The sequence below is a fragment of the Petromyzon marinus genome, chromosome 1 (assembly GCF_048934315.1).
Source record: "Petromyzon marinus isolate PM22_M1 ecotype Great Lakes invasive population chromosome 1, UKy_Petmar_22M1.pri1.0, whole genome shotgun sequence".
In the NCBI taxonomy this organism is placed as follows: domain Eukaryota; kingdom Metazoa; phylum Chordata; class Hyperoartia; order Petromyzontiformes; family Petromyzontidae; genus Petromyzon; species Petromyzon marinus.
This window is the reverse complement of record NC_133667.1, coordinates 11,097,988-11,112,411: the sequence shown is the minus strand read 5'-3', so window position 1 is coordinate 11,112,411 and position 14,424 is coordinate 11,097,988. Positions and strand designations below refer to the sequence as shown.

The 14,424-nt window shown below is 55.9% G+C and overlaps 1 protein-coding gene across 1 annotated transcript in view; it reads left to right on the top strand.

Annotated features, from left to right (window-relative positions):
- Nucleotides 1-14,424, top strand: part of ECPAS (Ecm29 proteasome adaptor and scaffold) — a 134,960-nt gene that overhangs the window by 32,059 nt on the left and 88,477 nt on the right. Inside the window, 1 exon segment of the mRNA XM_076071678.1 lies at nt 13,539-13,668. Within this exon segment, the coding sequence (XP_075927793.1) occupies nt 13,539-13,668 (130 nt within the window).

Below are 14,424 nucleotides of genomic sequence, written 5' to 3'. Positions count from 1 at the left end.
TACCACTAGGCCTGACTCTACCACTAGGCCTGACTCTACCGCTAGGCCTGAGTCTAGCACTAGGCCTGACTCTACCACTAGGCCTGACTCTACCACTAGGCCTGACTCTACCACTAGGCCTGACTCTACCACTAGGCCTGACTCTACCGCTAGGCCTGAGTCTAGCACTAGGCCTGACTCTACCACTAGGCCTGACTCTACCACTAGGCCTGACTCTACCACTAGGCCTGACTCTACCACTAGGCCTGACTCTACCACTAGGCCTGAGTCTAGCACTAGGCCTGACTCTACCACTAGGCCTGACTCTACCACTAGGCCTGACTCTACCACTAGGCCTGGCTCTACCACTAGGCCTGACTCTACCACTAGGCCTGTCTCTACCACTAGGCCTGTCTCTACCACTAGGCCTGTCTCTACCACTAGGCCTGACTCTACCACTAGGCCTGACTCTACCACTAGGCCTGACTCTATCACTAGGCCTGTCTCTACCACTAGGCCTGACTCTACCACTAGGCCTGTCTCTACCACTAGGCCTGACTCTACCACTAGGCCTGAGTCTAGCACTAGGCCTGACTCTACCACTAGGCCTGACTCTACCACTAGGCCTGACTCTACCGCTAGGCCTGAGTCTAGCACTAGGCCTGACTCTACCACTAGGCCTGACTCTACCACTAGGCCTGACTCTACCACTAGGCCTGTCTCTACCACTAGGCCTGACTCTACCACTAGGCCTGAGTCTAGCACTAGGCCTGACTCTACCACTAGGCCTGACTCTACCACTAGGCCTGACTCTACCGCTAGGCCTGAGTCTAGCACTAGGCCTGACTCTACCACTAGGCCTGACTCTACCACTAGGCCTGACTCTACCACTAGGCCTGACTCTACCACTAGGCCTGAGTCTAGCACTAGGCCTGACTCTACCACTAGGCCTGACTCTACCACTAGGCCTGAGTCTAGCACTAGGCCTGACTCTACCACTAGGCCTGGCTCTACCACTAGGCCTGACTCTACCACTAGGCCTGTCTCTACCACTAGGCCTGTCTCTACCACTAGGCCTGACTCTACCACTAGGCCTGACTCTACCACTAGGCCTGACTCTACCACTAGGCCTGACTCTACCACTAGGCCTGTCTCTACCACTAGGCCTGACTCTACCACTAGGCCTGAACTAGGCCTGACTCTACCACTAGGCCTGACTCTTCCACTAGGCCTGAACTAGGCCTGACTCTACCGCTAGCCCTGACTCTACCACTAGGCCTGAACTAGGCCTGACTCTACCACTAGGCCTGACTCTACCACTAGGCCTGACTCTACCACTAGGCCTGACTCTACCACTAAGCCTGACTCTACCACTAGGCCTGTCTCTACCACTAGGCCTGACTCTACTACTAGGCCTGACTCTACCACTAGGCCTGTCTCTACCACTAGGCCTGACTCTACCACTAGGCCTGACTCTACCACTAGGCCTCAGTCTACCACTAGGCCTGACTCTACCACTAGGCCTGACTCTACCACTAGGCCTGGCTCTACCACTAGGCCTGACTCTACCACTAGGCCTGTCTCTACCACTAGGCCTGTCTCTACCACTAGGCCTGTCTCTACCACTAGGCCTGACTCTACCACTAGGCCTGACTCTACCACTAGGCCTGAACTAGGCCTGACTCTACCGCTAGCCCTGACTCTACCACTAGGCCTGAACTAGGCCTGACTCTACCACTAGGCCTGACTCTATCACTAGGCCTGTCTCTACCACTAGGCCTGTCTCTACCACTAGGCCTGTCTCTACCACTAGGCCTAACTCTACCACTAGGCCTGAACTATGCCTGACTCTACCACTAGGCCTGACTCTACCACTAGGCCTGAACTACGCCTGACTCTACCGCTAGCCCTGACTCTACCACTAGGCCTGAACTAGGCCTGACTCTACCGCTAGCCCTGACTCTACCACTAGGCCTGACTCTACCACTAGGCCTGAGTCTAGCACTAGGCCTGACTCTACCACTAGGCCTGACTCTACCACTAGGCCTGACTCTACCGCTAGGCCTGAGTCTAGCACTAGGCCTGACTCTACCACTAGGCCTGACTCTACCACTAGGCCTGACTCTACCACTAGGCCTGAGTCTAGCACTAGGCCTGACTCTACCACTAGGCCTGACTCTACCACTAGGCCTGAGTCTAGCACTAGGCCTGACTCTACCACTAGGCCTGACTCTACCACTAGGCCTGTCTCTACCACTAGGCCTGACTCTACTACTAGGCCTGACTCTACCACTAGGCCTGTCTCTACCACTAGGCCTGACTCTACCACTAGGCCTGACTCTACCACTAGGCCTGAGTCTAGCACTAGGCCTGACTCTACCACTAGGCCTGACTCTACCACTAGGCCTGACTCTACCACTAGGCCTGGCTCTACCACTAGGCCTGACTCTACCACTAGGCCTGTCTCTACCACTAGGCCTGTCTCTACCACTAGGCCTGTCTCTACCACTAGGCCTGACTCTACCACTAGGCCTGACTCTACCACTATGCCTGACTCTACCACTAGGCCTAACTCTACCACTAAGCCTGACTCTACCACTAGGCCTGTCTCTATCACTAGGCCTGACTCTACTACTAGGCCTGACTCTACCACTAGGACTGTCTCTACCGCTAGGCCTGACTCTACCACTAGGCCTGTCTCTACCACTAGGCCTGACTCTACCACTAGGCCTGAACTAGGCCTGACTCTACCGCTAGCCCTGACTCTACCATTAGGCCTGAACTTGGCCTGACTCTACCACTAGGCCTGACTCTACCACTAGGCCTGAGTCTAGCACTAGGCCTGACTCTACCACTAGGCCTGACTCTACCACTAGGCCTGACTCTACCGCTAGGCCTGAGTCTACCACTAGGCCTGACTCTACCACTAGGCCTGACTCTACCACTAGGCCTGACTCTACCACTAGGCCTGAGTCTACCACTAGGCCTGACTCTACCACTAGGGCTGACTCTACCACTAGGCCTGTCTCTACCACTAGGCCTGTCTCTACCACTAGGCCTGTCTCTACCACTAGGCCTGATTCTACCACTAGGCCTGACTCTACCACTAGGCCTGACTCTACCACTAGGCCTGACTCTATCACTAGGCCTGTTTCTACCACTAGGCCTGTCTCTACCACTAGCCCTGACTCTACCACTAGGCCTGAACTAGGCCTGACTCTACCACTAGGCCTGACTCTTCCACTAAGCCTGAACTAGGCCTGACTCTACCACTAGGCCTGACTCTACCACTAGGCCTGACTCTACCACTAGGCCTGACTCTACCACTAAGCCTGACTCTACCACTAGGCCTGTCTCTACCACTAGGCCTGACTCTACTACTAGGCCTGACTCTACCACTAGGCCTGTCTCTACCACTAGGCCTGACTCTACCACTAGGCCTGACTCTACCACTAGGCCTGAGTCTAGCACTAGGCCTGACTCTACCACTAGGCCTGACTCTACCACTAGGCCTGACTCTACCACTAGGCCTGGCTCTACCACCAGGCCTGACTCTACCACTAGGCCTGTCTCTACCACTAGGCCTGCATCTACCACTAGGCCTTTCTCTACCACTAGCCCTGACTCTACCACTAGGCCTGACTCTACCACTAGGCCTGTCTCTACCACTAGGCCTGACTCTACCACTAGGCCTGAGTCTAGCACTAGGCCTGACTCTACCACTAAGCCTGACTCTACCACTAGGCCTGAGTCTAGCACTAGGCCTGACTCTACCACTAGGCCTGACTCTACCACTAGGCCTGACTCTACCACTAGGCCTGAGTCTAGCACTAGGCCTGACTCTACCACTAGGCCTGACTCTACCACTAGGCCTGAGTCTAGCACTAGGCCTGACTCTACCACTAGGCCTGACTCTACCACTAGGCCTGACTCTACCACTAGGCCTGGCTCTACCACTAGGCCTGACTCTACCACTAGGCCTGTCTCTACCACTAGGCCTGTCTCTACCACTAGGCCTGTCTCTACCACTAGGCCTCACTCTACCACTAGGCCTCACTCTACCACTAGGCCTGACTCTACCACTAGGCCTGACTCTACCACTAGGCCTGACTCTATCACTAGGCCTGTCTCTACCACTAGGCCTGTCTCTACCACTAGGCCTGACTCTACCACTAGGCCTGAACTAGGCCTGACTCTACCACTAGGCCTGACTCTTCCACTAGGCCTGAACTAGGCCTGACTCTACCGCTAGCCCTGACTCTACCACTAGGCCTGAACTAGGCCTGACTCTACCACTAGGCCTGACTCTACCACTAGGCCTGACTCTACCACTAGGCCTGAACTAGGCCTGACTCTACCACTAGGCCTGTCTCTACCACTAGGCCTGACTCTACTACTAGGCCTGACTCTACCACTAGGCCTGTCTCTACCACTAGGCCTGACTCTACCACTAGGCCTGAACTAGGCCTGAACTAGGCCTGACTCTACCACTAGGCCTGACTCTTCCACTAGGCCTGAACTAGGCCTGACTCTACCGCTAGCCCTGACTCTACCACTAGGCCTGAACTAGGCCTGACTCTACCACTAGGCCTGACTCTACCACTAGGTCTGACTCTACCACTAGGCCTGACTCTACCACTAAGCCTGACTCTACCACTAGGCCTGTCTCTACCACTAGGCCTGACTCTACTACTAGGCCTGACTCTACCACTAGGCCTGAGTCTAGCACTAGGCCTGACTCTACCACTAGGCCTGACTCTACCACTAGGCCTGACTCTACCACTAGGCCTGGCTCTACCACTAGGCCTGACTCTACTACTAGGCCTGACTCTACCACTAGGCCTGAGTCTAGCACTAGGCCTGACTCTACCACTAGGCCTGACTCTACCACTAGGCCTGTCTCTACCACTAGGCCTGACTCTACCACTAGGCCTGACTCTACCACTAGGCCTGAGTCTAGCACTAGGCCTGACTCTACCACTAGGCCTGACTCTACCACTAGGCCTGACTCTACCACTAGGCCTGGCTCTACCACTAGGCCTGACTCTACCACTAGGCCTGTCTCTACCACTAGGCCTGTCTCTACCACTAGGCCTGACTCTACCACTAGGCCTGACTCTACCACTAGGCCTGAACTAGGCCTGACTCTACCGCTAGCCCTGACTCTACCACTAGGCCTGAACTAGGCCTGACTCTACCACTAGGCCTGACTCTATCACTAGGTCTGTCTCTACCACTAGGCCTGTCTCTACCACTAGGCCTGTCTCTACCACTAGGCCTAACTCTACCACTAGGCCTGAACTAGGCCTGACTCTACCACTAGGCCTGACTCTACCACTAGGCCTGAACTACGCCTGACTCTACCGCTAGCCCTGACTCTACCACTAGGCCTGAACTAGGCCTGACTCTACCACTAGGCCTGACTCTACCACTAGGCCTAACTCTACCACTAAGCCTGACTCTACCACTAGGCCTGTCTCTATCACTAGGCCTGACTCTACTACTAGGCCTGACTCTACCACTAGGACTGTCTCTACCGCTAGGCCTGACTCTACCACTAGGCCTGTCTCTACCACTAGGCCTGACTCTACCACTAGGCCTGAACTAGGCCTGACTCTACCGCTAGCCCTGACTCTACCACTAGGCCTGACTCTACCACTAGGCCTGAGTCTAGCACTAGGCCTGACTCTACCACTAGGCCTGACTCTACCACTAGGCCTGACTCTACCGCTAGGCCTGAGTCTAGCACTAGGCCTGACTCTACCACTAGGCCTGACTCTACCACTAGGCCTGAGTCTAGCACTAGGCCTGACTCTACCACTAGGCCTGACTCTACCACTAGGCCTGAGTCTAGCACTAGGCCTGACTCTACCACTAGGCCTGGCTCTACCACTAGGCCTGTCTCTACCACTAGGCCTGACTCTACTACTAGGCCTGACTCTACCACTAGGCCTGTCTCTACCACTAGGCCTGTCTCTACCACTAGGCCTGTCTCTACCACTAGGCCTGACTCTACCACTAGGCCTGACTCTACCACTAGGCCTGACTCTACCACTAGGCCTAACTCTACCACTAAGCCTGACTCTACCACTAGGCCTGTCTCTATCACTAGGCCTGACTCTACTACTAGGCCTGACTCTACCACTAGGACTGTCTCTACCGCTAGGCCTGACTCTACCACTAGGCCTGTCTCTACCACCAGGCCTGACTCTACCACTAGGCCTGCACTAGGCCTGACTCTACCGCTAGCCCTGACTCTACCATTAGGCCTGAACTTGGCCTGACTCTACCACTAGGCCTGACTCTACCACTAGGCCTGAGTCTAGCACTAGGCCTGACTCTACCACTAGGCCTGACTCTACCACTAGGCCTGACTCTACCGCTAGGCCTGAGTCTAGCACTAGGCCTGACTCTACCACTAGGCCTGACTCTACCACTAGGCCTGACTCTACCACTAGGCCTGACTCTACCACTAGGCCTGAGTCTAGCACTAGGCCTGACTCTACCACTAGACCTGACTCTACCACTAGGCCTGAGTCTAGCACTAGGCCTGACTCTACCACTAGGCCTGACTCTACCACTAGGCCTGACTCTACCACTAGGCCTGACTCTACCACTAGGCCTGGCTCTACCACTAGGCCTGACTCTACCACTAGGCCTGTCTCTACCACTAGGCCTGTCTCTACCACTAGGCCTGATTCTACCACTAGGCCTGACTCTACCACTAGGCCTGACTCTACCACTAGGCCTGACTCTATCACTAGGCCTGTTTCTACCACTAGGCCTGTCTCTACCACTAGCCCTGACTCTACCACTAGGCCTGAACTAGGCCTGACTCTACCACTAGGCCTGACTCTTCCACTAGGCCTGAACTAGGCCTGACTCAACCGCTAGCCCTGACTCTACCACTAGGCCTGAACTAGGCCTGACTCTACCACTAGGCCTGACTCTACCACTAGGCCTGACTCTACCACTAGGCCTGACTCTACCACTAAGCCTGACTCTACCACTAGGCCTGTCTCTACCACTAGGCCTGACTCTACTACTAGGCCTGACTCTACCACTAGGCCTGTCTCTACCACTAGGCTTGACTCTACCACTAGGCCCGAGTCTAGCACTAGGCCTGACTCTACCACTAGGCCTGACTCTACCACTAGGCCTGGCTCTACCACCAGGCCTGACTCTACCACTAGGCCTGTCTCTACCACTAGGCCTGCATCTACCACTAGGCCTTTCTCTACCACTAGCCCTGACTCTACCACTAGGCCTGACTCTACCACTAGGCCTGTCTCTACCACTAGGCCTGACTCTACCACTAGGCCTGAGTCTAGCACTAGGCCTGACTCTACCCCTAGGCCTGACTCTACCACTAGGCCTGACTCTACCGCTAGGCCTGAGTCTAGCACTAGGCCTGACTCTACCACTAGGCCTGACTCTACCACTAGGCCTGACTCTACCACTAGGCCTGACTCTACCACTAGGCCTGAGTCTAGCACTAGGCCTGACTCTACCACTAGGCCTGACTCTACCACTAGGCCTGAGTCTAGCACTAGTCCTGACTCTACCACTAGGCCTGACTCTACCACTAGGCCTGCACTAGGCCTGACTCTACCGCTAGCCCTGACTCTACCATTAGGCCTGAACTTGGCCTGACTCTACCACTAGGCCTGACTCTACCACTAGGCCTGAGTCTAGCACTAGGCCTGACTCTACCACTAGGCCTGACTCTACCACTAGGCCTGACTCTACCGCTAGGCCTGAGTCTAGCACTAGGCCTGACTCTACCGCTAGCCCTGACTCTACCACTAGGCCTGACTCTACCACTAGGCCTGAGTCTAGCACTAGGCCTGACTCTACCACTAGGCCTGACTCTACCACTAGGCCTGACTCTACCGCTAGGCCTGAGTCTAGCACTAGGCCTGACTCTACCACTAGGCCTGACTCTACCACTAGGCCTGAGTCTAGCACTAGGCCTGACTCTACCACTAGGCCTGACTCTACCACTAGGCCTGAGTCTAGCACTAGGCCTGACTCTACCACTAGGCCTGACTCTACCACTAGGCCTGTCTCTACCACTAGGCCTGACTCTACTACTAGGCCTGACTCTACCACTAGGCCTGTCTCTACCACTAGGCCTGTCTCTACCACTAGGCCTGTCTCTACCACTAGGCCTGACTCTACCACTAGGCCTGACTCTACCACTAGGCCTGACTCTACCACTAGGCCTAACTCTACCACTAAGCCTGACTCTACCACTAGGCCTGTCTCTATCACTAGGCCTGACTCTACTACTAGGCCTGACTCTACCACTAGGACTGTCTCTACCGCTAGGCCTGACTCTACCACTAGGCCTGTCTCTACCACTAGGCCTGACTCTACCACTAGGCCTGCACTAGGCCTGACTCTACCGCTAGCCCTGACTCTACCATTAGGCCTGAACTTGGCCTGACTCTACCACTAGGCCTGACTCTACCACTAGGCCTGAGTCTAGCACTAGGCCTGACTCTACCACTAGGCCTGACTCTACCACTAGGCCTGACTCTACCGCTAGGCCTGAGTCTAGCACTAGGCCTGACTCTACCACTAGGCCTGACTCTACCACTAGGCCTGACTCTACCACTAGGCCTGACTCTACCACTAGGCCTGAGTCTAGCACTAGGCCTGACTCTACCACTAGACCTGACTCTACCACTAGGCCTGAACTAGGCCTGACTCTACCACTAGGCCTGACTCTACCACTAGGCCTGACTCTACCACTAGGCCTGACTCTACCACTAAGCCTGACTCTACCACTAGGCCTGTCTCTACCACTAGGCCTGACTCTACTACTAGGCCTGACTCTACCACTAGGCCTGTCTCTACCACTAGGCTTGACTCTACCACTAGGCCCGAGTCTAGCACTAGGCCTGACTCTACCACTAGGCCTGACTCTACCACTAGGCCTGGCTCTACCACCAGGCCTGACTCTACCACTAGGCCTGTCTCTACCACTAGGCCTGCATCTACCACTAGGCCTTTCTCTACCACTAGCCCTGACTCTACCACTAGGCCTGACTCTACCACTAGGCCTGTCTCTACCACTAGGCCTGACTCTACCACTAGGCCTGAGTCTAGCACTAGGCCTGACTCTACCCCTAGGCCTGACTCTACCACTAGGCCTGACTCTACCGCTAGGCCTGAGTCTAGCACTAGGCCTGACTCTACCACTAGGCCTGACTCTACCACTAGGCCTGACTCTACCACTAGGCCTGACTCTACCACTAGGCCTGAGTCTAGCACTAGGCCTGACTCTACCACTAGGCCTGACTCTACCACTAGGCCTGAGTCTAGCACTAGTCCTGACTCTACCACTAGGCCTGACTCTACCACTAGGCCTGCACTAGGCCTGACTCTACCGCTAGCCCTGACTCTACCATTAGGCCTGAACTTGGCCTGACTCTACCACTAGGCCTGACTCTACCACTAGGCCTGAGTCTAGCACTAGGCCTGACTCTACCACTAGGCCTGACTCTACCACTAGGCCTGACTCTACCGCTAGGCCTGAGTCTAGCACTAGGCCTGACTCTACCGCTAGCCCTGACTCTACCACTAGGCCTGACTCTACCACTAGGCCTGAGTCTAGCACTAGGCCTGACTCTACCACTAGGCCTGACTCTACCACTAGGCCTGACTCTACCGCTAGGCCTGAGTCTAGCACTAGGCCTGACTCTACCACTAGGCCTGACTCTACCACTAGGCCTGAGTCTAGCACTAGGCCTGACTCTACCACTAGGCCTGACTCTACCACTAGGCCTGAGTCTAGCACTAGGCCTGACTCTACCACTAGGCCTGACTCTACCACTAGGCCTGTCTCTACCACTAGGCCTGACTCTACTACTAGGCCTGACTCTACCACTAGGCCTGTCTCTACCACTAGGCCTGTCTCTACCACTAGGCCTGTCTCTACCACTAGGCCTGACTCTACCACTAGGCCTGACTCTACCACTAGGCCTGACTCTACCACTAGGCCTAACTCTACCACTAAGCCTGACTCTACCACTAGGCCTGTCTCTATCACTAGGCCTGACTCTACTACTAGGCCTGACTCTACCACTAGGACTGTCTCTACCGCTAGGCCTGACTCTACCACTAGGCCTGTCTCTACCACTAGGCCTGACTCTACCACTAGGCCTGCACTAGGCCTGACTCTACCGCTAGCCCTGACTCTACCATTAGGCCTGAACTTGGCCTGACTCTACCACTAGGCCTGACTCTACCACTAGGCCTGAGTCTAGCACTAGGCCTGACTCTACCACTAGGCCTGACTCTACCACTAGGCCTGACTCTACCGCTAGGCCTGAGTCTAGCACTAGGCCTGACTCTACCACTAGGCCTGACTCTACCACTAGGCCTGACTCTACCACTAGGCCTGACTCTACCACTAGGCCTGAGTCTAGCACTAGGCCTGACTCTACCACTAGACCTGACTCTACCACTAGGCCTGAGTCTAGCACTAGGCCTGACTCTACCACTAGGCCTGACTCTACCACTAGGCCTGACTCTACCACTAGGCCTGACTCTACCACTAGGCCTGGCTCTACCACTAGGCCTGACTCTACCACTAGGCCTGTCTCTACCACTAGGCCTGTCTCTACCACTAGGCCTGATTCTACCACTAGGCCTGACTCTACCACTAGGCCTGACTCTACCACTAGGCCTGACTCTATCACTAGGCCTGTTTCTACCACTAGGCCTGTCTCTACCACTAGCCCTGACTCTACCACTAGGCCTGAACTAGGCCTGACTCTACCACTAGGCCTGACTCTTCCACTAGGCCTGAACTAGGCCTGACTCAACCGCTAGCCCTGACTCTACCACTAGGCCTGAACTAGGCCTGACTCTACCACTAGGCCTGACTCTACCACTAGGCCTGACTCTACCACTAGGCCTGACTCTACCACTAAGCCTGACTCTACCACTAGGCCTGTCTCTACCACTAGGCCTGACTCTACTACTAGGCCTGACTCTACCACTAGGCCTGTCTCTACCACTAGGCCTGACTCTACCACTAGGCCTGAGTCTAGCACTAGGCCTGACTCTACCACTAGGCCTGACTCTACCACTAGGCCTGGCTCTACCACCAGGCCTGACTCTACCACCAGGCCTGTCTCTACCACTAGGCCTGCATCTACCACTAGGCCTTTCTCTACCACTAGCCCTGACTCTACCACTAGCCCTGACTCTACCACTAGGCCTGACTCTACCACTAGGCCTGTCTCTACCACTAGGCCTGACTCTACCACTAGGCCTGAGTCTAGCACTAGGCCTGACTCTACCCCTAGGCCTGACTCTACCACTAGGCCTGACTCTACCGCTAGGCCTGAGTCTAGCACTAGGCCTGACTCTACCACTAGGCCTGACTCTACCACTAGGCCTGACTCTACCACTAGGCCTGACTCTACCACTAGGCCTGAGTCTAGCACTAGGCCTGACTCTACCACTAGGCCTGACTCTACCACTAGGCCTGAGTCTAGCACTAGTCCTGACTCTACCACTAGGCCTGACTCTACCACTAGGCCTGACTCTACCACTAGGCCTGGCTCTACCACTAGGCCTGACTCTACCACTAGGCCTGTCTCTACCACTAGGCCTGTCTCTACCACTAGGCCTGTCTCTACCACTAGGCCTCACTCTACTACTAGGCCTCACTCTACCACTAGGCCTGACTCTACCACTAGGCCTGACTCTACCACTAGGCCTGACTCTATCACTAGGCCTGTCTCTACCACTAGGCCTGTCTCTACCACTAGGCCTGACTCTACCACTAGGCCTGAACTAGGCCTGACTCTACCACTAGGCCTGACTCTTCCACTAGGCCTGAACTAGGCCTGACTCTACCGCTAGCCTTGACTCTACCACTAGGCCTGAACTAGGCCTGACTCTACCACTAGGCCTGACTCTACCACTAGGCCTGACTCTACCACTAGGCCTGACTCTACCACTAGGCCTGAACTAGGCCTGACTCTACCACTAGGCCTGTCTCTACCACTAGGCCTGACTCTACTACTAGGCCTGACTCTACCACTAGGCCTGTCTCTACCACTAGGCCTGACTCTACCACTAGGCCTGACTCTACCACTAGGCCTGAGTCTAGCACTAGGCCTGACTCTACCACTAGGCCTGACTCTACCACTAGGCCTGACTCTACCACTAGGCCTGACTCTACCACTAGGCCTGGCTCTACCACTAGGCCTGACTCTACCACTAGGCCTGTCTCTACCACTAGGCCTGTCTCTACCACTAGGCCTGTCTCTACCACTAGGCCTGACTCTACCACTAGGCCTGACTCTACCACTAGGCCTGAACTAGGCCTGACTCTACCGCTAGCCCTGACTCTACCACTAGGCCTGAACTAGGCCTGACTCTACCACTAGGCCTGACTCTACCACTAGGCCTGAACTAGGCCTGACTCTACCACTAGCCCTGACTCTACCACTAGGCCTGAACTAGGCCTGACTCTACCACTAGGCCTGACTCTACCACTAGGCCTGACTCTACCACTAGGCCTAACTCTACCACTAAGCCTGACTCTACCACTAGGCCTGTCTCTACCACTAGCCCTGACTCTACTACTAGGCCTGACTCTACCACTAGGACTGTCTCTACCGCTAGGCCTGACTCTACCACTAGGCCTGTCTCTACCACTAGGCCTGACTCTACCACTAGGCCTGACTCTACCACTAGCCCTGTCTCTATCACTAGGCCTGACTCTACCACTAGGCCTGACTCTACCACTAGCCCTGTCTCTACCACTAGGCCTGACTCTACCACTAGGCCTGTCTCTACCACTAGGCCTGACTCTACCACTAGGCCTGTCTCTACCACTAGGCCTGACTCTACCACTAGGCCTGACTCTACCACTAGGCCTGACTCTACCACTAGCCCTGTCTCTACCACTAGGCCTGAACTAGGCCTGTCTCTACCACTAGGCCTGACTCTACCACTAGGCCTGACTCTACCACTAGGCCTGACTCTACCACTAGGTCTGTCTCTACCACTAGGCCTGTCTCTACCACTAGGCCTGTCTCTACCACTAGGCCTGACTCTACCACTAGGCCTGTCTCTACCACTAGGCCTGACTCTACCACTAGGCCTGACTCTACCACTAGGCCTGACTCTACCGCTAGGCCTGACTCTACCGCTAGACCTGACTCTACCACTAGGCCTGTCTCTACCACTAGCCCTGACTCTACCACTATGCCTGTCTCTACCACTAGGCCTGACTCTACCACTAGGCCTGTCTCTACCACAAGGCCTGTCTCTACCACTAGGCCTGTCTCTACCACTAGGCCTGTCTCTACCACTAGGCCTGACTCTACCACTAGGCCTGACTCTACCACTAGGCCTGTCTCTACCGGTAGCCCTGTCTCTACCACTAGGCCTGACTTTACTCCTAGGCCTGTCTCTACCACTAGGCCTGTCTATACCACTAGGCCTGAACTAGGCCTGTCTCTACCACTAGCCCTGACTCTATCACTAGCCCTGACTCTTTATCTTCGGCTTTCTGCTCCCCGCCACAGCAAGGAGGAGGTGAGCGCCGAGGCCCAGAGGGTGCTGCGGGATTCTCCGCCCGGCGACAAGAAGGACCGCGAGGGCCGCCCCACGCCGCTGCCGCCCTTCACGGAGATGGTGGCCTACATCCAGGAGAAGGTGGGGGGGGGGGTGGGGGGTTGAGGGGGTGGGGGGGTCCCTCCACCACGGCCGGATCCCGGCGGTTCAGAGTCGGCCGTGTCGAAGACGCCGGCACGTGGCGGCCACCCCTCCCACCCCCTCCCCCCCCCCGAGCTGTTGACTCGAGAGGCGAGGGAGGAGTGAAGCAGGAAGGGAATGGGCGGGCGATAGGGAAAGGGGTACGCACGCGTGCGTACCGGCGTCTTTGACAAAAACAACGGCGCTGCCGCTGCTCCTCTCCGAATAAAAGTAACGCCGAACCGCTTGCGCGCGTTACTGAGATTCGGCAGTGAGCGGGGACACCCACCACCCTGCGACTTGCAGACGCGTCTTGGAACGAACGGCAAAGAGGTTACGCGGCCTGGACACTTTGAGTTTTGCTCGCGCTCACATTGGGGATATATTCGATCATTTAAATAATCGACGACTGCACCGATAATTATCGGTTCCATCGTCGGGTTATCGGCGAGGAGGAAAATCTAAAAATGTTTAGAGGGGGTGGTGGGGAAGGAAGTTGTTGATCACTGCGCTACGAACCCGGTGGCCCGAGTTCGATTCCCTCTCGAACAGCCAACACCATCGGCGGTCTTCTGAGCCGGTCACGGGCCTCCCCTTGTTCGACTCGGCCTCAAACGAGCACCTGGTGCGATGTGTTAAACGTCGCCACCGGGGAGATCTCGCAACGGCGGCAGGGCGCGGTGTCGGCCTCCCCCCACCCGCACCCCCTCGTGCGCT